General features: G+C 67.0%; 1 protein-coding gene across 4 annotated transcripts in view; it reads right to left on the reverse strand.

Moving 5' to 3' along the window:
- The window catches only part of ARHGAP23 (Rho GTPase activating protein 23), a 34,602-nt gene extending 15,976 nt beyond the window's left edge, over positions 1-18,626 (reverse strand). The window contains exon 1 of one of the 4 annotated variants that reach the window (XM_064636375.1): positions 18,422-18,626. In XM_064636375.1, coding sequence (XP_064492445.1) covers positions 18,422-18,595 — 174 coding nt within the window. In that variant the 5' untranslated portion in view covers positions 18,596-18,626. Of the gene's footprint in view, positions 1-2,161; positions 2,492-12,460; positions 12,668-16,796; positions 16,995-18,421 lie in introns of those variants that run through there. The other 3 variants (XM_064636374.1, XM_064636376.1, XM_064636373.1) reach the window with 3 other exon arrangements.
- Between the last annotated feature and the right edge of the window lie 2,603 nt (positions 18,627-21,229).

Here is a 21,229-nt window from a genome sequence, read left to right on the forward strand (position 1 = left end):
CGGGAGGTGGTGGGATGAGTGATGCTTCCCGAGCCGGAGCAGGGACCTGGCACCGTGCTGGGATCTGGCAAGGGACACTGCCCAGAGCAGCAGATGGGGCCAAAGGGGATGTGGCTCCATCCCACAGCTCCCAGTGCCAGTGCTGGGAGGGGCAATGGGGTTGTGGCAGAGCTGGAGCAGCCCCGGGCATCTCTCCTGGCACCGAGGCAGGGAGCTGGGAAAGGCATCCAGGAGTCCCAACACCCTGGCTGAGGCCAGGAGGGTTTAGCACAGCCCCGGTGAGGGACGGTGCTGCTCCCTGTGCCGCACATCTGGCTGCACATCTGGCTGCACATCCGCCAGCCCAGCTGGAGCGGGAGCAGCTCCGTGGCCAAGGGGAGGAGAGGGCACTGCCTGATGCCCTGGGAGCACCCAGCTCTGCTAAAACAGGAGAAACTGGCAATCTGGGAGCTGGAGGGACAGGCAGAGCAGCGGATCCACCGGGATCCCGAGTGGCAGCTCCTTCCCTGCTGCAGCCGTTGGAATCAGCCCATCCTGGGACGAGGGTGTTAAAATTCAGGGGCTGTCTGGGTGGAAGCGATGGATGGGGAGCGGGGAGGGGACAGGGACAAGGGACACAAAGGGACAAGGCACAAAAAGCCTTTGTCTGTGCCTGTGCTGAGTGGGCCTTTTCGCTGCCGGTGGGGAGATCTGACGGCAGCTCGGCGGGGCCGGGCTGCACCCCCTGTCCAGCACGTCCCACACGGAGCCCACGGTGGGAACGGGGGTCCTGTCCCCCTGGGGATGGGGTCCCTGGGGTGAGGACATGCCTCTGGCACGAGGCATCACCCCCACCCACCTGCTCCACCCCTGCTGCACAACCTGGCAGGGAGGCACAACCGCTCCGGGCGCTCCCACACCCAAACCAGAAAGAACACCCCAAACCCCACCACGGGAGAGAGCCGGAAAACCCCAATACCTCCCGACACCACACAGGCAGCAAAGCCCCCCACAAGCCCCCTGCCACCCCCCCCGCCTTGTGCCACTCAATCCCAACAGAAAACCCAACCCCAGATGGCAACAGGCACCCCACGCTCCCGCGGGACCCCCATCCCCGGGCGGCGGGGCCGGAGCATCCCGGCGGCGCCCGGGCCCATCTGCCCCTCCATTGTGCCGGCCGCCGGCTCGCCGGATTATTTTTAAGCTGACAGCTGAATGTGCCCCTGCTGATTTTAACCGGCACAGACAGGCCCCGGGGAGAGGGCAGGATGGACGCTCCGAGGAGACACCGACGGCGGCACCGGCCCGCGGGGACGGCGGCGCGTCCCCGTTGTTGTTGTGACACGGTGACACGGTCCCCAGGTGGGGTGGTGGCACCGTCCCGCCCGCCGTGCCTCGGTTTCCCTCCTCACCCATCCTGACTTGAAGCTTTTGTCGGGCTACAAAGCCCCCCCAGTCGCGGGTTTGGATCCCCCCCCCCATGCTGGCTCACGGCCCTGCAGATGCTCCTGTCCCCCCCCCCTGCAGTGGGGTTGGCACCCAATTTGTCACCTCAGCCGTTTGTCCTCAGAGCCCTCTTCCTCCTCCCAGATTTTTGGCTTTATTTAACCTCATCCTGGTGTTTTCTGCTGAGATACCACCAGCTGCATCCTCATCCTCCTTATCCCAGTTCTCCTGGGCCCCCATCCCATGAAGGCTGCAGGGATGGGGAGGAACCCCTTGATCCTTGGCACAGCTTGTGCCAGTGGCTGTGACACCCAGACGCCCTCACCCAAGTCACCCTAATTCCCACGAGGTCCTTTACCCCCCAGCAGAGGTGTCACCAGGTCCCTGTACCCCACGTCACCTCCCCACCCCCACGGGGACACGAAGGGATGGGTAATTCCCACCAGTGTCCCACTCCTGCAGAACAAAGGAGTGTTTTCCCTGCACCCCGGGGAGGGGGGGGTGTCAGGATCCATCCCCCCTCCCAAACACGGCGAGCTGAGCACCGGGAGCAAAACACCTTCACAAGCAGGAGCCTGAACCCCCATCCCCGACCCCAGCACGGGAGGGGACGAAGGGGACACACCACAGCCCGGGAGCTGTGACACCCCACCCGGCCCTGTGGGACCCCTCCCATCCCTTCAAGGCCCCCCCCGCCTCCCCAAACCAGGCGCGACCCCCTGCCCTCGGTTCTCACCCGGCGGCCCTTGTCGGTCCTGCCCCCGCGGCCGGGGCGGGGGGCCGGGGGCGGGCGGGGGTCGGGGGCGGCAGCGTGTCGGCGGAGGCTGCTCAGCCAGATGCAGCGGGGCTCGGGCGAGCTGCAATCCACCCCGACGGGGCGCTCCAGGCGCCAGCCCTTCCCGGAGCGCTCCACGCTCCACAGCCTTTTGGGGCTGGGGGCTGGCGGGGGGCGGCAGGGACCCCGCCGCGCCCCTCCGCCCGCGCTCTCCTCCACCATCCCGCCGCGCTGGGGGGGCTCTCAGCCGGTGGTCGGCACCCCCCCCATGGGGTCCCGGCAGCCCCCCTGGGTGGGCTCGGGCGCTTGCGGAGCTCCCGGCGCGGCGGTGCCGCTCACTCCCGGTGCCGTTCACACCCGGTGCCGCTCACTCCCGGTGCCGCTCACTCCCGGTGCCGCTCGCACCCGGTGCCGCTCGCACCCGGTGCCGTTCACACCCGGTGCCGCTCACTCCCGGTGCCGCTCACACCCGCATCGCCGCTCACACCCGCATCGCCGCTCGATCGCTCGCTCACAGCCCACCCCCCCCGCCGGCAACGCAGCCCCCACCCAGCCACCCCCCCAGCCTCCCGGCTGGATGGAGGGTGGGATGGATGGATGGATGAAGGGAGGGAGGGAGGGAGGGAGGGATGGATGGAGGGATGAACCAGCCACACGTCCCGGCTGGGCTGGCGGGCTGGGGCTCCAGCTGCTGGCAGGGATCAGTGCCCAGCCCACCGCCCCCAACCAGCCACCCGCCCCCAGCCCACCCCCCCCGCCCCCCCGCCCCGCCTGCGGTGTCACTTTGCCAGGACTTTCCCTTTTTTTTTTTTACGTTTTTTTCCTTCTTTTTTTCTTTTTTTTTTCTTTTTTTTTTTTTAATCCGCCCCCTTCTTCCTCCATCACCCCGGGCAGCATCCCACCCTCCCCGCTTCCTCCTCTCCCTCCTCCCGGCCCCTTCCTTCCTTCCTCTCCGCAGGGCACCAGGCGATGCCGGGGACAGGGAGAGGGACAGCCCGGGGGTGCAGCGTGTCCCCTCCCTGTCACCACCGGGTTCTGCCAGGGGGGAGCCAGCGGGGGCTCTCAGACACTCCGGGTCCCCTCTCTGTCCCCGGCATCCAGCAGAGTCCAGGCAGCAGGGACACACATCCTGCCCCAAGCTCTGCTGGGGCAGCACCCTCGGGACCCAAAGAGCCCCGTGGAGACCAAAACAACCCTTTGGAGGCCAAAAATATCACCCCACAGACTGGCACATCCCCCCCGGCCCTCTCTGCTCAGAGCCTGCAGCAAAGAGTGGTGGCTCCAAGGGCACTTCCCACCAGGAGCTGAACCAAGAGTCCCCCCACAGCCCCATCTCCCATTTTGGGGACACCCAGAGGTCCCTGTTGCCCCCCCGGCACAGAGCCACCAGCCCCCACGGTTTGATCCGGGCTCCCCAGTCAGCACTGGGCACACAAGGCACAACAAACCACCCTCCCCGCTGGTTCTGCTCCACGGGGACAAACCCCCCTTCCCCAGCCCACCCCACAGCCCCTCTCAGTGCCCCCCCTGCTCTCCACCACGGCAGCAAAAATCCGGGAGGAACAAGTTAAAACAGCAGCACCTCGGCGAGCCCGGCACCCGCAGACACCCAGCCCGGGCCGGGTCTGGGGGTGGGCAGTGCCCCCCTGCCCCGGCTCCCCCCGCGCTGCCCGTCCCTGTCCCCGCACGAGGGGGTCCCGCGCCGCATTCCTGCCGTGCTGGAGGCCGAGGAGAGGCACGTGCGGCCACGCCGGGGAAATGCCGGGCATTGCTGGGATTGCAGCCCCGCAGCCTCGGGGCCAGACACCCCCTCGTGCGTCTCACCCCCTCCTCTCCTCTGCCTCCCCCTCCCACCCTCGGCCCCAGCCCACCAGGGTGATGCCACACACCGGCCACCAGCGAGGGGACAGTCCCGGGGCGCGGTGACACACACGAACCCCCTGCACGCTGGCAACGCCTCGGTGCCCAGCGCCCACCCTGGCCAAGGTGCCGCAGCTCTGCCTCAAAACAGCCCCAGCGCCCACCCCAACCCCGCCGGGGGGCTGCACTGGCCGGCTCGGTGGCAGCCGTGCCCCCATCTGCCCACCCCCAGCACACCCAGGGCACCCTCACGGGGCCTCCACGCCGGGGAGAAACAGGGACGGGGAAACATGGGAGCCAAATCCCCGCCATCAGCTCCACCCCGAGGCCACCCTGATGTCACCCGGCGCCTGTGCCGGGGGTCTCACCCCGGGGACAGCCCCGTGCCCTCGCCCCAGCCTGGGGACAGGCGGCTGGCACGTCCCAGCACGCAGAGCTGCCCGGCCGGAGCAACCGGACGGGGCTGTGGGTGCGAGCGGCGCCCAGGGGGGCTTCACTCTCCAGCTGAGAGGGGGCAAAGGGGCCCGGTGTGGTGGGCTGGATCCCCCTGGGGGTCCTGGAGCAGCACTGGAGACAGCAGGCCCCATCCTGCCACCTCCACTCAGCCCTTCCTGCAGCGCCCGGGCAGCCTGGGGGGGTGTGGGGAGGGGGTCCCCAACCCCTTGGGGTGGGTGCACAAGGGCAGGACGGTCCCTGGGACTGTTCCCGCAGCCCAAAGCGGGAAAGGTCAGGCGGCGTTCGCGGGGGCAGATTCCACCCCGAGGAATGCGAGCGCTGCCTGGACGCCTTCCAAAATACTTGTGTTTTGCACAGGAGTGTCCTAAATACGCAGCCAAACAGGAGCAAAGGGGGAAGGCAGCGCTCCCGGCATGCACCGGCCCCGCTGCCGGCACGCCGGGACACGCGCGGGCAGGGGACACACGGACGGGGACACACGGACGGGGACACACGGACGGGGGGGGGGTCGCAGGGACCCCTGCCAGCATCGCCTCCACAAAGGGGAACTGAGGCACGGAGGGGCTGTGTGAAGGCAGCCCCCTGCCCTCCCTGCCTCACTGTATTGGGGTCTCCATATTTTACACCACTGCCACCCCCCCATCCCGCACCTGATGTTCCCAAAACTCTCCCACCCTGCCCAGACCCTGGTGACGCTCCCAGGATGGAGCCAGTGGTTCCAGCTGGGGATGTGCTCTGCTCCCACACCTGCCTGTATTGGGGGGGGTCTCCCATCTCCCTGTCCCACACTTGCTGTTCCTGGAGCTCTCCCACCCTGCTCAGACCCCGGTGACACCCCCGGGATGGAGCCGGTGGTCCCAGACGGGGCACGTGCCTTTTTTAGGGGGTCTTTTTTATATTTTACACCAATGCCACCCCCCCCATCACACACCTGCTGCTCCCAGAGCTCTCCCACCCTGCTGTGATCCTGGTGACATCCCAGGATGGAGCCAGTGGTCCCAGATGAGGACATGTCCTGGCTCCACCAGCTGCAGCCTCTGCCAGCAGGGCCATCACTGGCCCTGGCACGCGGCGAGGATAACGTCACCCTTCGGGCAGGGACAGAGGGACAGGGACACAGGGACAGGGACACAGGGACACAGGGCCAGGCAGCTCCTGGTGCTGGGCTCAGAACCCACCGACCCTCCTTCCCTCTGGGAAGGAGGCTCCTCCAGCCCGGATCCAGCGGGGCCGGGTGGGGGCAAACACTAATCCCTCCCAGCTGAGATTAGGGTCAGAAAAATGAGGTTTTAATAGGATTTTTGAGGAGGAGAAAGCCCTGGTGAGACAATAACCGACTTCCAGCCCTTATATGGCAAAGCTGTTGCCGGCTCCCACCTGCGGTGGGGAAGGGGGGACGGGGGTCCCACCCGCACCCCTCGGTCCCAGGCAGCACCCCCAAAAAGAGCCCAGATTGAGGCTCCCCTGCAGGCAGGGGCTGCCTGTACCTGCCAGGCAGCCTGGGCAGGGTGGGGATGCTCCAGCAGCGGGACCTGACCTGGGGGATGAGGTGGCAGGAGAACGGGGGGCAGCACCCAGGTGATCACACCAGGAGCATCCAGGCATCCCTCCTGGCCCTGCCCCAGCCTCTGGGATTACAGACCCGCAGGAGAAAGCATTTTAATTCTCTTTAACTCGAACCAGGGCTGAGGAGCTTTGCAGCTCAGCGGGGATTTGGGGGAGTGCTCGTTGGCTTGCACAGAGCCAGCGCATGCTCCCTCCCCACTGGGATACCCCTGCCCCTCAGGATGCCCCCCCCTCAGTACCACACTGCTGTATCCCCCCGGGAATGGGAGGAAGGCAGGCTGGGAGCCCTGGGGAGCAGATGCACATCCCACGTGGGAGCAGCAGCACTGGGAACAGGAGGGAGAGACACCTCAGTGATGGAGACAGAACCCCAAGGGCCCCCCCAGGAAACATCTATGCCATGTCCCAGCCTGGGCAGGGACTTGCCAGGATGGATGCACCATTCATGGGGGGGGTGGGAATCCAGGGTTTGCTCCAAGCACCCACCGAAATTCCCAACAGCCTCTTTCCCCACGGCCTCACAAGGCAGCACCCCCTGAGCCCCTCCCAGCACCGCTGGGCCCCCACAAACCCCACAGACCTCACAGGGAAACCAGGAACAGCCACTGGGACTCACAGCTCGGGCACAGGCTTGGGGGGGGTCCCCATCCTCAGCTCCAGGAATGGCACAGGGCGGGGGTCCCATGGGAGATCCAGCAGCTGGACGGGCACTGTCAAATCCCACCCCACACCGGAGTCCCCTGCCCAGCCAAGGACACACACCTGCATTCCCATCACCCGACACAGCTGGGAAGGGGGTGACACTGCCCAGGTGACACCGGAGCCAAGGAGAAGCGGAGCAGAGGAGCCACAAAGGGCCTCTCGGACATTCCTCCCGCTCCGGTTTGGGTGTTAACGCGGGGAAGGAAATCTCCTGGTTCCTTCCCAAGGCTAACTTTTATCTTGACAGCATCTCCTTCACGGGCTCAGACTCATCATCTCCTTCACAGACTCAACTCATCATCTCCTTCACAGACTCAGACTCATCACCTCCCTCCCGGACTCGGACTCCTCGTCAGCCCCGTGTGGCTCCGTCCCGTGGCCAAACCGAGCTCCCTCCCGGCAGCCTCCACATCAGGACACCACTCCCAGCTCCACAGGGATCTCATTCCTGACACATCTCAAAGCAGCAGTTCCAGAGGGCTCTGGCTCACCTCAGCTGGGGGGGCCCTTCTTGCCACATCGAGAGAAATTTGGGGATGTAGCCAGAGAGACTCATCCCCTTTCCCGACCTCTCTCCCTGCCAGCCCTGGTGCCCACTGCGGCTCTCTGGCCACGTGGCTCTGCCTGTGCTGCTCCCCACCACTGCTGGTATCCCTGGCAGGATTCCTGGGCCAGGATTGCTGGATTGCCCCCGTTCACAGCCCTGCTGGTGACCACGACACGGGCTGATGCCACCACACCGAGGTGAGTGTGCCCACGTGGAACCTCCGCTCACAAAACAAATCCACTCGTGTCACAAATCCAGGGCAGGACACGGCTCCATCCTGGCCCTCCCGAAGCCCACCACAGCACCTCCAGCCCCACAGCAGAGACACTCACAGGGGACAGACCCACAGACGCTCAGGGCTTCCCAGGGCCACATCCCAGGCCAGCCAGAGGCACTCTGGGGGACACTGCACCCCGTTCATGCAGCAGCTCCCTGGGTCACCAACAGCCTGTGAAGCCCTGCGGTCTCACCGTGCCCCTACCCTGGGTCTCTCAGGTCCCCAGCCCGCAGGGATTACCCTTAACACACCCAGTGCCAGCAGGGAGAGCTGCTCCAAGGCAGGGACAAGTGCTGGGGACACACACACTGGAGCCACAACAGGTCCGACCTCAGTGGGAATGTTCCCGATGGCCCCCACGCCAGAGGGGTTGGGAAACTCAGAGCCAGAGCCACACCAAGGAGGAGTTTATCTCCCAGCCCATGAGGAAGTGGAACCAACAAGGCCATGCTGGTGCTGCCTTCATCCCCAGCTCCTCCTCCTCATTCTCTGCCCCGTCCTAAAAACGGCGTTATCGGCAGCGGGCCCTAGAAAAGTAACAGGATTCCGTTTCCTGTTTTTCCCATGGAAACCCTCAAATAGAAGCTGGCCTCATTATTGCAATTTTTTGGGTCTCTTGTTTTTTTCAGCTGGGCTAACAATGAGCCATTTCCTGCGGCGGCTCCGAGAGGCACCTTGCGCTGCGCTCCCGCTTCTCCACGGCGGAAAATCCTACCCGGGGAGGTCAGGGCAAGGCTGCTCCTGCTCCTTCCAGCCTCTGCCCTGCTCAAGGCCGGGGGGCCCGGGCTGGGGCTGCACCCCCCACCCATGTGGGGGACCCCCCTGGAGCTCCTGAGGGCTGGGGAGGGTGGGCATCCCGCTCGGATGGGGGGGATGCATGGAAGTGCCAAATCCCACATCCCTCTGGGCGGTGAAAATAAAGAGCCAAGGCGGGTCCTGAGCCCCCCCTCCAGCCACAGCAGGGGCAGGAGGCAGCTCTGGGGACACGGTTTTGGGGACGCCACGCTCCCACAGCGCCCTGGCACCGGGGCCCAGCAGCGTTTCCCTGAGATCGGGAGCAGCCCAACATTTCCCTGAGATCAGGAGCAACCCAACATTTCCCTGAGATCAGGAGCAGCCCAACATTTCCCTGAGATCAGGAGCAACCCAACATTTCCCTGAGATCGGGAGCAGCCCAACATTTCCCTGAGATCAGGAGCAACCCAACATTTCCCTGAGATCAGGAGCAGCCCAATGTTTCCCTGAGATCAGGAGCAGCCCAACATTTCCCTGAGATCAGGAGCAGCCCAACATTTCCCTGAGATCAGGAGCAGCCCAATGTCTCCCTGAGATCGGGAGCAGCCCAACATTTCTCCGCTGCCCACACTCGTCCAGCGGCCAAACGTCCAGCCCGCCCGCCCTCCGTCCCCTCCCCGCCCGGGGACAGCGGTGTCCTGCCACTGGGGCCACACCAGTCACCGCCAGCCCCGCTGGGGACCGGGGCTCGCCCCGAAAGCGCTGGCCCCGCAGCCCGGCCCCCGCCCGGCGCGGCACAGAAAGAGCCACTATGAGCCACAATGGCCCGATTGTCCCCCCGAGCCACCGAGCCCCGGCCCACCCGCCCCGGGGCCGCCCCACGCGCCCGGGCCCATCAAGGGACACACTGTTGCCCTCGGGGGGACGGCGGGGGGGTCACCCTGGGGTGTGCGGTGACAGGTCTGGGGGTGCCACCGGCGGTGGGTGAGCAGGGGGGGCTGCAGAGCCCCAGACCTGCCTGGCTGCCCATGGCGGGGGGACACGGCCCCCCAGGCTGGGCCAGGGCTCAGGGCTATGGCAGGGACCTATTCCCTCCCCTGGGCTGGCTCCTGGCATGCCAAGCTCCTTCCTGCTGCAGCAGGGTCTTAAGGAAGCAAAGGACGGGGGACTCCACTGGGTTCCATCCCCGGGCAAGAGCAGGCTCGTCCCCACAGTCACCGGTGCCTCACTTTGGCCACTTTGTGGTGACTCAGCCCCTCTTCCCTAAGGAGAGCCCTGCTCCATCTTCACCCTCCAGCTCCCATTTCCCCAGCGTGGCTCGGGAATGGGGCCGACCCCACATCCCAGCGTCCTCCCACCCCGAGACACCAACCCTGTGCGAGGGCCGTGGGCCCCAGGGAGACCAATCCCGGCGGGAACGCGGCCGATTCCCTGTTGGACGGCGGGTCTTGCAACACGAAGGTGTGCCCGGCGTGGCAGGGCCCGGGCGGGCAATTAGGGAAGGCTTAATGAACTCCTGGGGCTTAATGAACTCCTGGGGAGAAGCAGCCGCGGAAAAGGGAGTCGGGCCGTGGGCAGGAGGTCGGCAGCAGGTTCGGAGCAGCCACCCTGCTTCCCAACCCGGGGCTGGCTCCTGGAAAGCCGGGTTTTGGGAGCGGGAGGTGCTGGCACGGCGCGGCTGACACGGCCCGGCCCCGCCGCTCGCGGGCCACGGGCGGCCAGGTCGATATTTTCCAACTTGAGAGCTTAAAATAGGTCATCTATCTCCACTCCTTTTTAAATCAGGTCTTGCTGCCTGCTGAAGACAAACTTGGTTTATTAATGGGACGGCACCGACTTGAAACCTAATCCTTTTTTTTCCTCTTTAATGAGAATAAAAAGGCCATCCCGGGGCTCGGCAGCTTCCCAGCATGACCCCCCCGCTCATCCCTCCATGTTTTCTCCCAGTGAGTGGCTCTGTATGAACTCGGGGAGGGCCCCTGGCTCTGTCTCAGAGCACCCCAGGAGCTGCTCCTGCAGCACCCCCCTGCACCCCAGCAGCACCCACACTCTGACCCCAACCCAGAGCTGTCCCCCCAGCCCGTGGTCCCCAAACCCACGGTCCCCAAGCCCTAAATAACACCCAGCAGTGGTTCCTTGGCAGCTGACACTGGATGATGGTGCCAGGCAGCGCTGCCAGCCCCGGGGGGGGGTTTAGGATCACACATCACCCATCAGTCCCCCCGCGGCGCGAGCGACGGGTGGCAGAGGTGCCGGGCACATGACACAGGTCAAGGTTAAACCACAGAGGTTGGAGTGCTCCAAAACCCCCTCCAAAACTCCCCCAAAACCCCCCAGGTGGGCAGCGGGACCCCGGGGTGGCATCAGCCGCGTGCCCCAGCCCGGCGCCGGTGCCAGGTTTCGCGCTGGCGAGGCGGGATTGCGGCAGCAGCCCCGAGCACAGGCTTTTCCTGTCTTTCAAGTTCAGGGTTCAGAAAGAAAGGAGAGGAAAAAAAAAAAAAAAAGGCGTTAAGAAACTCAATTTGTCGAGCAGAGCCAGTAAATGGGGGGACAGGGGCAAGGAGCCACGAGGGGGTGAGGGCAGAAGGCACCGGACGAAGGTTTGGGGACGGTGGGAGGCAGCCCCTGCCACGCAGCCCCAGGGGCGGCCGTTGGGCAGGATTTCTGCTTACACAGCACTAAATCCTCGCTGGAGGACTGCAAAGCACCGTCCTCCCCAGATGTGGGGGTCAAATAACACCCCCCCCGAGTCACTCAGCGCCCCAAGTCACCCAGCACCCCAAGTTCAACCAGCGACTCGGGTCTCGCTCCAGGTGCCGCCCACGCAGGAGGGCACATTTCGCCCCCAAAACGCCGCAGAAAAGGAGATTTTGAGGCTCAACACCCCCCCCAAAAAAACCCAAGAGCCAGCGCTCAGCGGTACGGAGTAAGCAGGGAGGAATCCGAGGAGAAACCATGATTAATGCTCAGCCGCTCGACGAGCAGCTCCTCATCTCTGAGCCATTTCGCACACCCCAATTAATCCTTTGAGGCCGGTTATTAGCCCCATGGCCGGGGCCGAGGAAGCCGAGTTCAAAAAACCAGGAACTGAGGAACAGAGGCCAAATTCAGCTCTGGGGCGAGGACGTGCAACCTCTGCTCAAATTAGCAGGCGCTGTGCCAGTCCCTCACCGCGGCCGCATCCCCGCCCGGGCGTTACCACCGGCCCCCTCCGGCCACCGGACCCCCCACCCCAGGTCCTGCCGGTGCCGTCCCCATCCCCACCCCAAGGGTTTGCCGGGATTTGGCATAAAACGGGCAGGAAATGGGGATTTAGCCAGCGGCTGGGCCGGCCTTCCTTGGCACCACGGGGAGATGGGGAGATGGGAATCGCCCCGGTGCCCTCCGGTCCAGCGGCGCCAGGCGATGCCAGTGCCCACGCCACGGGTCAGCAAATGCCAGGGGGGCTAGATTTGACCTCGAGGGGCTGTTTGGCACGTTGGGGAGTTGCTGCCTGCCCAGTGCCAGGAGCTGGAAGGGATGGATCGGCCGGAGCCACAGGGAGAGAGCCCAGCCGGGAGTTTCGGAGGAGACGTGTGGGTGTTTGTGGGTCTCGTCCTGGGAAGGGGCAGCCCAGCCCTGGGCTCTCACCCTCAGCTCCAAGGCCAGATCCAGGCGCCACAGCCCCTCCAGCCCACAACGACGCCACCGTGGCTGGGCACTGGGGACAGGCCACCGTGGCCACCATCGCCTGTGGCATCGTGTGGGTGACTGGACCCCCCCGGTCCCGCTGGCCCTGACCCACAGCCCAGTTCCAGGGCACTGGTCTGCCCCAGAGCCAGTCTCACCCCCCAGGGCTATCACCCAACCCCCAGCCCCACTGCCCGACCTCGGCGCCATACCCAGCACTCCCAGTCCCTGCTCCACATCCTCCCCAGCATCGCCCGCTTCCCTAAATCCCTACTCTCCCAAACCCACACCCAGTATCTCCCATTCCCTCCCAGCCCCTAATTCCCGAGCCTACAGCCTCCCCAGTCCCCCCAGCATCCCCGGGAGCCGCTCCCCGTTCCTCCCAGTCCCCGCTCCCGTGAGCCCCCCCCGCCTCCCCAGTCCCCCCAGTGCTCCCAGTGCCGCTCACCGCGGGGGCGGGCGGCGGGATCCCGACCAGGCAGAAGGCGATCCCATTCATCGGGACGCGGGCGGGCGGGCTCGGCTCGGCCCGGCCCGGCTCCGCACGGCTCGGCTCGGCTCGGCGCAGCCCCGCTGCGGGGGGATGCTCTGCGGTCCGGCCCCGCTCGGTCCGGTCCCGCCGCGTTCGGCCCGGCCCGGCCCCGCGCGGTGCGGTCCGGCTTGGGCTCGGCTCTGCTGGGCTCGGCTCGGGCTGGGCCGGCGGCGGCCCCGGCCCCGGTCGCGGCTCCGCCTCCTCCGGGCGCCCGCGGCGGCGGGCGGGGCGCGGGGCGGCTCGGAACGGCCCGCCCGGCGGGAGGGACCGGCCGCGGGCACCGGCACCGGGGCGGCGGCGACGGGAACCGGCACCGGCATCGGCACCGGGACAGCGCGGACCGGCACCGAGCTGGCACCGCGACAACCAGAGCAGGCACGGGCGGGGGACACCGCGACCGGGATGGGCTGGGGATTCCCAGGAACGGGACAAGGGAAGGGACACGCGGGAATGGGTGTGGGACGCCCAAGGACCGGGGTGGGACACAGAGGGACGGGGACAGGAGTGGGACACCCGGGGATGGGCTGAGGACACCTGGGAAAAGAGCCAGGCAAGGGATATTCAGGGACCAGGATGGGACACCCGGGAATGAGAAGGGGATAGCCAGGAACAGGACCAGGCAAGGGATATTCAGGGACCAGGATGGGACACCCGGGAATGAGAAGGGGATACCCAGGAACAGGACCAGGCAAGGGACATCCAGGGACAGGGATGGGACACCCAGGCATGGGCAGGAAACACGCAGAAAAAGGGCCAGGTGAGGGACACCCAGGGACTGGGACAGGGATAGAACACTCAGGGACCAGGACCAGGCACGGGACATTCAGGGACCAGGATGGACAGGGGACACCCAGTGAGCAGGACAAGGATGGGGATGGGACACCCTGGGATGGGCAAGGAACACCCAGGGACCAGGATCAGGCAAGGGACATCCAAAAACCAGGACAGGGATGGACATGGGACATCCAGGGATGGGCAGGGGACACCCAGGACAGTTTAAGCCAGGACAGAGGGACAGGGACCACGAGCAGAACTGACCAGGGCGGGCACAGAGGGAGTGGACAGAGGGATGACAGGACAGCAGGACAAGGACAGCTGGACAGGCACTGGCAGGGCGAGGCCAAGGCCGGGCGATGCACAGAAGGACACACAGCCAGGAAACGCCAGGACAGAGGGACAGGAGTGACAGGGACTGGCCCGGGCAGAGGTGGGGACGGAAACACCCGGGGTTGGGGCTGACAAAGGCTGACACAGACCCCCAGGGAAAGGAAACAGCAAGGACGGGAAACAGCAGGATGGACGGACAGAGCGTGGGCTGGCAGACAGAGGGATGGGGACAGCCAGGACAGGGACAGCCAGGATGGGGACAGCCAGGATGGGGATAGCTGGGATGGGGACAGCCTGCAGGGCCTGGCCTGGCTCAGGGCTCTTGGATCCACCCCAAAACCACCCCTGAGCAACCGCGGGGGAAAATTAATTCCCACACCCAAATCTCGGAGTGCAAACAGCTCCTCAAAGGCTCTTTGGTGGCAGAAGGTGACCACGGCGTGTGGGGCAAAGGGATGCACGGTGAGGGCTGGAATAAACCCTCAGAGCACCCCCAGGGCACACGGAGGATGCCAGGGGGACACAGCATTCCGCTCATCCCGGGTGACACCAGGGACAGGGCACAGCTGGGATCGTGCCAAGGGCTCCGGCACATCCACGTGACGTCCCAGTGCCAGTGTCAGCCCCAGTTCACTCTCTGAGTCCCTCCTGGGCAGCTGTTTCCCTGCCTGCACCCCCAGGTTTGCCCCCCCCAGCCCCAGGGGTGCCAGCCCGTGCCACTCTGCGTTCCCGGGAATGCCGGCCCGGGACACCCCAGCTGCCAAGCGCAGAGTTTTCCGTGACACAATTAAGAAAGTCTGTGTCAACAACGACTTCCTCGGGCGCCTGGAGAAACCTCGGCACCACCAGAACAAATAAATGACCGAGCTGCCGGCGGCTGCTGCGGAAGTACCGGGAATTCGGGGCTGGAAAGAGGCCGCAGGGGGCTGATCCCGCTCGCGGGAATGTCCTGCCTGGATGGCAGCTCCCGCAGTTTGCCATCCCAGAGCGGGAGGGGCAGGGGACACCCAGGAACAGGAGCGGGCAAGGGACGCTCAGGGATGGGTAGGGGACAGACAGCAATGGATGGGGAAACGCAGGGACCAGGCCAGGCAAAGGACATCCAGAAACCAGGACAAGGATGGGCAGGGGACAACCGGGGATGAGGACAGGGATGGGGGCAGAACAGCCACCCTGGGGTACAGCACCCATCACCCTGGGGTACAGCACCCATCACCCTGGGGTACAGCACTCATCACCCTGGGGTACAGCACCCCCAGCATCCGAGGGGTGGGATGGAGGGATCTGCCCTCTGGAAACGTTTGTGTGCCAGCACCCGAGGGGGACCCACAGGATCGCTGCCACCACCCCTGTCCCCTGCCCGGCCTTGGGAACTGTCCCAGCAGCTGGAGGGAACGAACAGTCGGATGGGAGTGACGGGACGTTTCCTCCCCGCGGTGACGCAGTTGGACGCCCTCGCCCCAACTCCAGCACCCTCTGCCCACATTCAGCACCCCCAGGCCCCACGGTGGGTCCCCTCTGTCCCCAGCCCCCCTGCAAGGGCCACCTCCTGCCCGTGGGGGAGCGGAGGAGCTCCAGGTCCCCAGGATGTGCCAGCTGGGATGTGCCAGACGGCTGCCCTCTGCCTGCCCGGCCACGCAGCACTGCCCATCCCGGCCTCTCTCCAGAGGGACTTCCCAGGAAACGTTCCCTCCAGCTGGGTTTGGCACCGAGGGCCAATCCAACCAACATCCATCCTTTCCCAGCAGACAGTCCTTGGGAAGGAGCAGAGACCTCCCCCAGCTCCTGCTCTCCCCCGGGCAGCACCACTGCTGGGGGTCCCTCCTGCTTTGTCCCCCATGAGGGGACACGTGGCCACGTCCTGCCTGTACCCCCCGGCAGCCCCTGGGCCTGGCAGGAGCCTGCTGGAGAAGAGCCATTGATGGCAGGACCTGGCCTTGGATGCCAGGACTCCTGAGTCCCCTCGTGGTGTCCCCAGTGCCACCCTCCCCGGGGAGGTGACAAAACCAGGGAGGTGACACGACCCGAACAGGCCCCGGTGGCCCCAACACCCTGCCCTGTGTGAGGCACAGACAGGGATGGACCCTCACAGGAGGCCAGGGAGAAGGATCCCAGGAAGGGATGAGCCCCATCCTGGGATGCACAGCTGGAGGGGCTCAACGGGGACCCCCAGTCCCCATCCCTGCTCCTGGGCAGCTTCCCCACGGGGGTTCCCATGGAGCTGGATGCCACCATGCCCCCAGCCAGTCGATGCTCCCTCCCCACTCCCAACCCTCTTTGTCTCCCCCAGCCCCACCCCAGCATCAAGATCCCATCACAGCCCCCCCGGGGACACCCCACTCCTCGTCCCCACGCGCAGGGAGGGACAGCACACACCCGCCAGGGCGTCCCCGAGCCCGGAGCTGCCACTGCCGCTCACCCACACCCCATTCCGGGACCATCCACCCGAAAACCACCCTCCCGCCGCCAAGGCAGCCGCGCCCCCCTCGCTGCCCACCCCGCCCGGCTCAGCAGAGCAGATCCACCACACCTCAAACCCCCCCCCATCCCAAATCCCGGCAGCCGGAGCCGCGGATCCGGGGGAGCAGCCGCCCCCCGCCCGCCCCGGGGCTGCCGCTCCCTGCGGAGCCGCCGCCGCGCCGCAGACAAAGGGAGCGAGGGGGGAATCCAGCCTGGAAGACGGGTTTTAACCTAATCCCGGGAATTAAAACGAAGAAAAGCAAAAGTGGGGCGCCGGAGCCGTGCCGGGGGGGGGTGGAGGGAGGGGTGGGCGGCGTGGCCAGGGCAGGGCACGGCGGCAGCACCGCGAGGCCAACGCTGCCCGAGGCCGGAGCGCTGCCCACGGGGGTGCCGAGGGTGCCCCACCGGGGTGGGGTCCCACGGGGGGCACCCCCCGGAGCTCGGCACCCTCCCGGCTCCGGGCAGCCGCTCCCTCCTGGCAGCCACCGCGCCACGAAGCCATTTTGAGCCGGCGGCGAGACGGGAGGGTTACGGCCCCAACCCCTCCTTCCCCGCCCGCCGGCGGGTCCGTCGGGATAAACAACAGCCCGGCCGGGGGGGATCCGCGCCGCGATGGGCCGAGGGATCCCGGGAGCGAGGGCAGAACAGAGCAGGGCAGAGCTGCGGGGGGGCCGCCAGGACTTACGTGCTCATCCCACATCAGGGAGGGGCTGAGAGCCCGCCGGGAATCGGGGTGCCCTGGGGACCCCTCGCTCCGAGCATCATCCCCGGGCTGCCGCGGGCTGCGGGTGCCGGTGGAGGGAGGCGGGAGGGGGGTCGGGCAGCGCCGCCGGGCCCTCCCAGCCCTGCCCGGTGCCGGCAGGCACATGCCAACCTGCTGCCGCTCCCGGCCTAAAATTACCACGGCCCCTTCCAAAGGCGTCGCCGCCAATCAGGGCGGCAGGGAAGGCGTGCGGGCGGCTCGGGAGCTCCTCTGCATTGCAGCTGGATGGGCGAGAGGGGATTTTTTTTTTTTTCCAGCGGGCGAGAGAGCCCTGAGATACAGCAGGTGGGCAGGAGGGGGGTGTCTCTGGACCCTCGCAGCCCCCCGGGTGGGGGGGATGCCAGACCCGAGGGTGTCGGCGCATCACGTGCAGCCCCCGCGGTGGTTTTCCCGCTCCGGTGGGGTGGGTGAGATCCCGGGGGTCCTGTGGGGATGGTGGGTGTTCACCCACCTCGGTGACCCCCCCACGCTGTGACCGACACCCCCCACCCCCCCATGTGCTGCCTCTCCCGGCCACGGCCCTTCCCGGCTGGGCTCGGGGGGGGGATTTTGCAGCACGCGGCCCCCAACGTGCAGCCAGAGCTCGCTGGGAGCTGGGGACGTGTCGTGCCCAACGTGGTGGCTCTGCCCTGGTCCCCGGGGCTGCCCCTGCCCCGCGGAGGGTCGGGGGGTGGGGGGTACCCCCAGAGCGTCAGATCCTGCGCACAGACCCGGAGGGATGGGGTGGGAGGGGGGGAAACACGAGGCAGAGCCCGAGGGGCTGCGGGGAGGGAGCTGGACCCCTCAGCTGGGGGGGGGATGCTCAGAGGGGGAGAACCCCCACCCCAGGGGACCCTCTTGTCCTCGCAGAGCCACGGAATGGGGGGACAGAGAGCACCCCCAGCCCCGGATGGGCACCGGGGGGGACATCACAGCCCAGCCGGGGCACAGCGACCAGGACGGCGCCGGCTGGTGAATAACGGGATGGGGAGACACAGGAAACAACCCCCCACGCCCCGAGGTTTTTCCACGCCCCACAGCAAACACTCCACGGCGGCTCCAGCCCCTTCCCCGAGCAGAAAACCCTTCCCCAAACCAGGCTGCTCCCAGCAGGTGGGGTGAGACCCACCCCGGGCTGTGACAGAAACCTGTGGCAGAGCAGGGACCGCGTCCCCCCGGCCACCCGGGCTGGGTGGAGCACAAGGGCGAGGCTGCGGGTCCCAGGTGGGCGCTCTGGGGGCAGCCGGTGGGTGCTGCCGGGGGTCCCAGGTGGGTGATGCTGCGATGGGGCACAGCCGATGCTGGGCCAGCAGGTGGGAGGCTGGAAGGGGCCGGGGGATGATGGCGGGGCCCTGGGGAAGGTGGGTGGGGACGCGGGAAGGCAAAGAGCAGCAGGTGGGAAGCGCAGGGGTGGCGAGGGGGATCCCCCCGGCAGCAGGCGAAGTCCCGGGGGGGGAAGTCCCGGCAGCCTCCGACCCCCGGAACGGCGCCGCGCCCGCGGGTGCTGGACCCGTCCCGTCCCGCCGCGGCGGTCCCGGTGCTAATCCCGATCCCTATCCCGCTCCTACCTGCTCCATGGGGCCGCTCAGGGCGCGGGCGCGGCGGTCCGGCCGCGGGCCATGGGCCGGTGCCGGTGGCGGTCCCGGTGCCGGTGGCGGAGCCGGTGCGGCCCCGCTGCCGCCGCCTCTCTCCGCCGCCGCCCACGCCCGGCGCCGCCCGGCGCATCCCGGGAGCGGCGTCATGTGAGCGGCGGCAGCGGGAGGGGGCTCCCCCCGGCCCCACCCGGACCCCGCCGCCGCCCTCCCCTCCGCCCGCCCCCCGCCGGGACCCCCCGTCCCGATCCCGCTCCTCCCCTCCTCCTCCGTCCCTCCATCCTCCCTCCGCCCTTCCCTCTCTCCATCCCCGCATCCCAGCCCTGCATCCTGCATCCCACCTGCCCCTCACACCCAGTTCCACTTCAAATCCTCCTTCCATCCCTCCATCAGTTTTTCCACCCCTTCTCATCCCTTCATCCATCCATCCATCCTTCCTTCCTCCATCTTTCCATCCATCCCCATTCATCCTTCCTTTCTCCAGCCCATCCACACATCCTCTGCCCCTCCAGCTCCCCATCCCTCCATCCCTCTCTCCCTCCCTCCCTCCCCTGTCCCCCCAACCTTTACCCATCCGTCTGTCCATCCACACCCTTCACCCTCCATCCCACCCTCCCTCCTCCTTCCCCCTCACCCTCCATCCATCCCCTCACCCATCTCCCTTCTCCCCAAGGCTCCTGCAGAGCTCCCAGGGGCTCCAGGGGCAGTGGCTGTGCCCAGGGTGAGGGTGGCACCGGGGCAGGGGGTGGGTGGCACTGGTTGCCCCCCCGCAGGCAGCGGGTTCGTGGCCCCTGGCCCGGCCACAGCCTTTCCCATGGCAGCAGCCAAGCCCTCCAGCCTGGATAAATATTAGCTCGGAGCAGTGCTGGTGCCAGCCCAGCGTGGCCCGGTGACCCCTGGGGCACTGCCAGCGCCCGGCGTGCCTTGGCCAGGGGCACCCGGCCCTGGGCCTGCCCTCAGATCCCTGGGAATGGCTCCACACTCGGCCTCGGCTTCCATGGAATGGCTCCGTGCTGTGCCTCAGTTTCCCTTGGAATGGCCCCGTGCTGTGCCTCAGTTTCCCATGGAATGGCCCTTGGTTGTGCCTCAGTTTCCCATGGAATAGCCCTGTACCATGCCTTGGTTTCCCATGGAATGGCCTCTTGCTGTGCCTCGGTTTCCCATGGAATGGCCCTTGGCTGTGCCTCAGTTTCCCTTGGAATGGCCCTTGGCTGTGCCTCAGTTTCCCTGCACACTTCCAGCCCGTGCCTCAGTTTCCCTTGGCTGGGCCCAGCCTGTGCCTCTGTCTCCCTCATTCCCAGGGAGCTGGGAACACACCGGCACGAGCGAGGATGAGGATGAGCCAAACACCCACCCCAACCCCTCAACAAGACCCAGCCCCAAACTGGGGGGGCTCGGGCCCCCCGTCCCCCACCTCTGGATCGGTCTGGCCTCGCGGCTCAGCTGCCCGAGGGTGGGATTTAGGGACGGGCAGCAGCACCGGGACACCCCAGAGGTTATTTTTGGCCGGGATCCCTTCCAGGCTCGGAGCTGGCACAGGGTGGGCGTCGCCAGGAGACACCCCCATGTCCCCCCACCTCCCTGCACCCACTGACCGGGGCACCCACCGGGGCTGGGGGGGCAGTTGGGGGTCCCGGGGGCCCCTCGGTGCAGCAGCACCCCAGGGGTCGGGGGGGGGGTTGGCGGGCGGGGGGAGCCGGAGCGGGAAGAAAGCGGCTTTTGTCCGGGGGCTCTGAAACCTCGCGGGGGCCGAGGGGGAAATTTGCTGCTTTTCTGATGCTAATGAGATGTTAAAAATAAGCTCCAGCGCGGCGCAGCCATGTTGGGGCTCTTCCAGGGCCGCTCGGAGGCGGGTGGACAAAGCGGCTTTTTATGGGTTTTATTTTTTGGGGGGGGGCAGCGAGGGGGTTGTCCCGGCCCTGCCCCCGGGCACGTGGCTCCTCGGGGGCACCCTCCTCGCCCAGGGCACATCCCGGGGTGCAGCATCCCTGTGCCCGCAGCTCCTCCCACGCGGGGCTGGGAGAACCCCAAACCCTCCCCGCTCCTCTCTCCCACCGGAGCATCCCACCCATGGGAGCATCCCACCCGTGGGAGCATCCCACCCATGGGGGCAGAGGGACGGGACCCGCAGCATTTCGGCTCCCGCCAGCCGAGAAAAAAAACCCCAAGAGGAGGCTCCAGATGTCGGATCCCGCCTGGAGTGTCCGTCTGGCCCCGTCAAAGGGCCCTTTGTCCCCGCACGGAGCCCCGACCCGGGGACTGTCCCCGCGGGCAGGGGGGACACACACACAGGGGCAGCCCCCCCACCCCGTGCCAAGAGCAGAGGGACGAACCCCAAAACCCTCCCGGGCGCCGCAGGGATGGAGAAGGAAGAGGAGGAGGAGGGATGAAGGCTCCCCGGGGCTGGGAGCCCCTCCCCAGCCCCATTCTGTCGCTGCGCCGCCTTTGATCTGCCAAACCCGGGGGCGTTCAAAGCGCCTCGGAGGAGGATTTGGGGGGGGGGGGGAAGCACCGCACGTGGCTCCCGCAGCCGGGGAAGGGGCTGGGGAGGGGCGCGGGGGGGGGATTTTGGGGGACACGAGGTGGATCTGGGCGTCTCCAGCCCTTGGGGCCTCATCCCACCCCTCGGGGATGCTGGCACTGGGAGCACTGGGAGCACGCCGGGGGGGTCACCCACTGCTCCCCCTGATCTTTTAGGGGTCGCTGGGGGCACCCAGAGCTGCCCCCAATGTCTTTTTGGGCACTGGGACACTGTGGGAGCATCCTGACATCTTTCTGGGCACT

Source organism: Pseudopipra pipra, chromosome 26, assembly GCF_036250125.1.
Source record: "Pseudopipra pipra isolate bDixPip1 chromosome 26, bDixPip1.hap1, whole genome shotgun sequence".
NCBI classification, from domain to species: domain Eukaryota; kingdom Metazoa; phylum Chordata; class Aves; order Passeriformes; family Pipridae; genus Pseudopipra; species Pseudopipra pipra.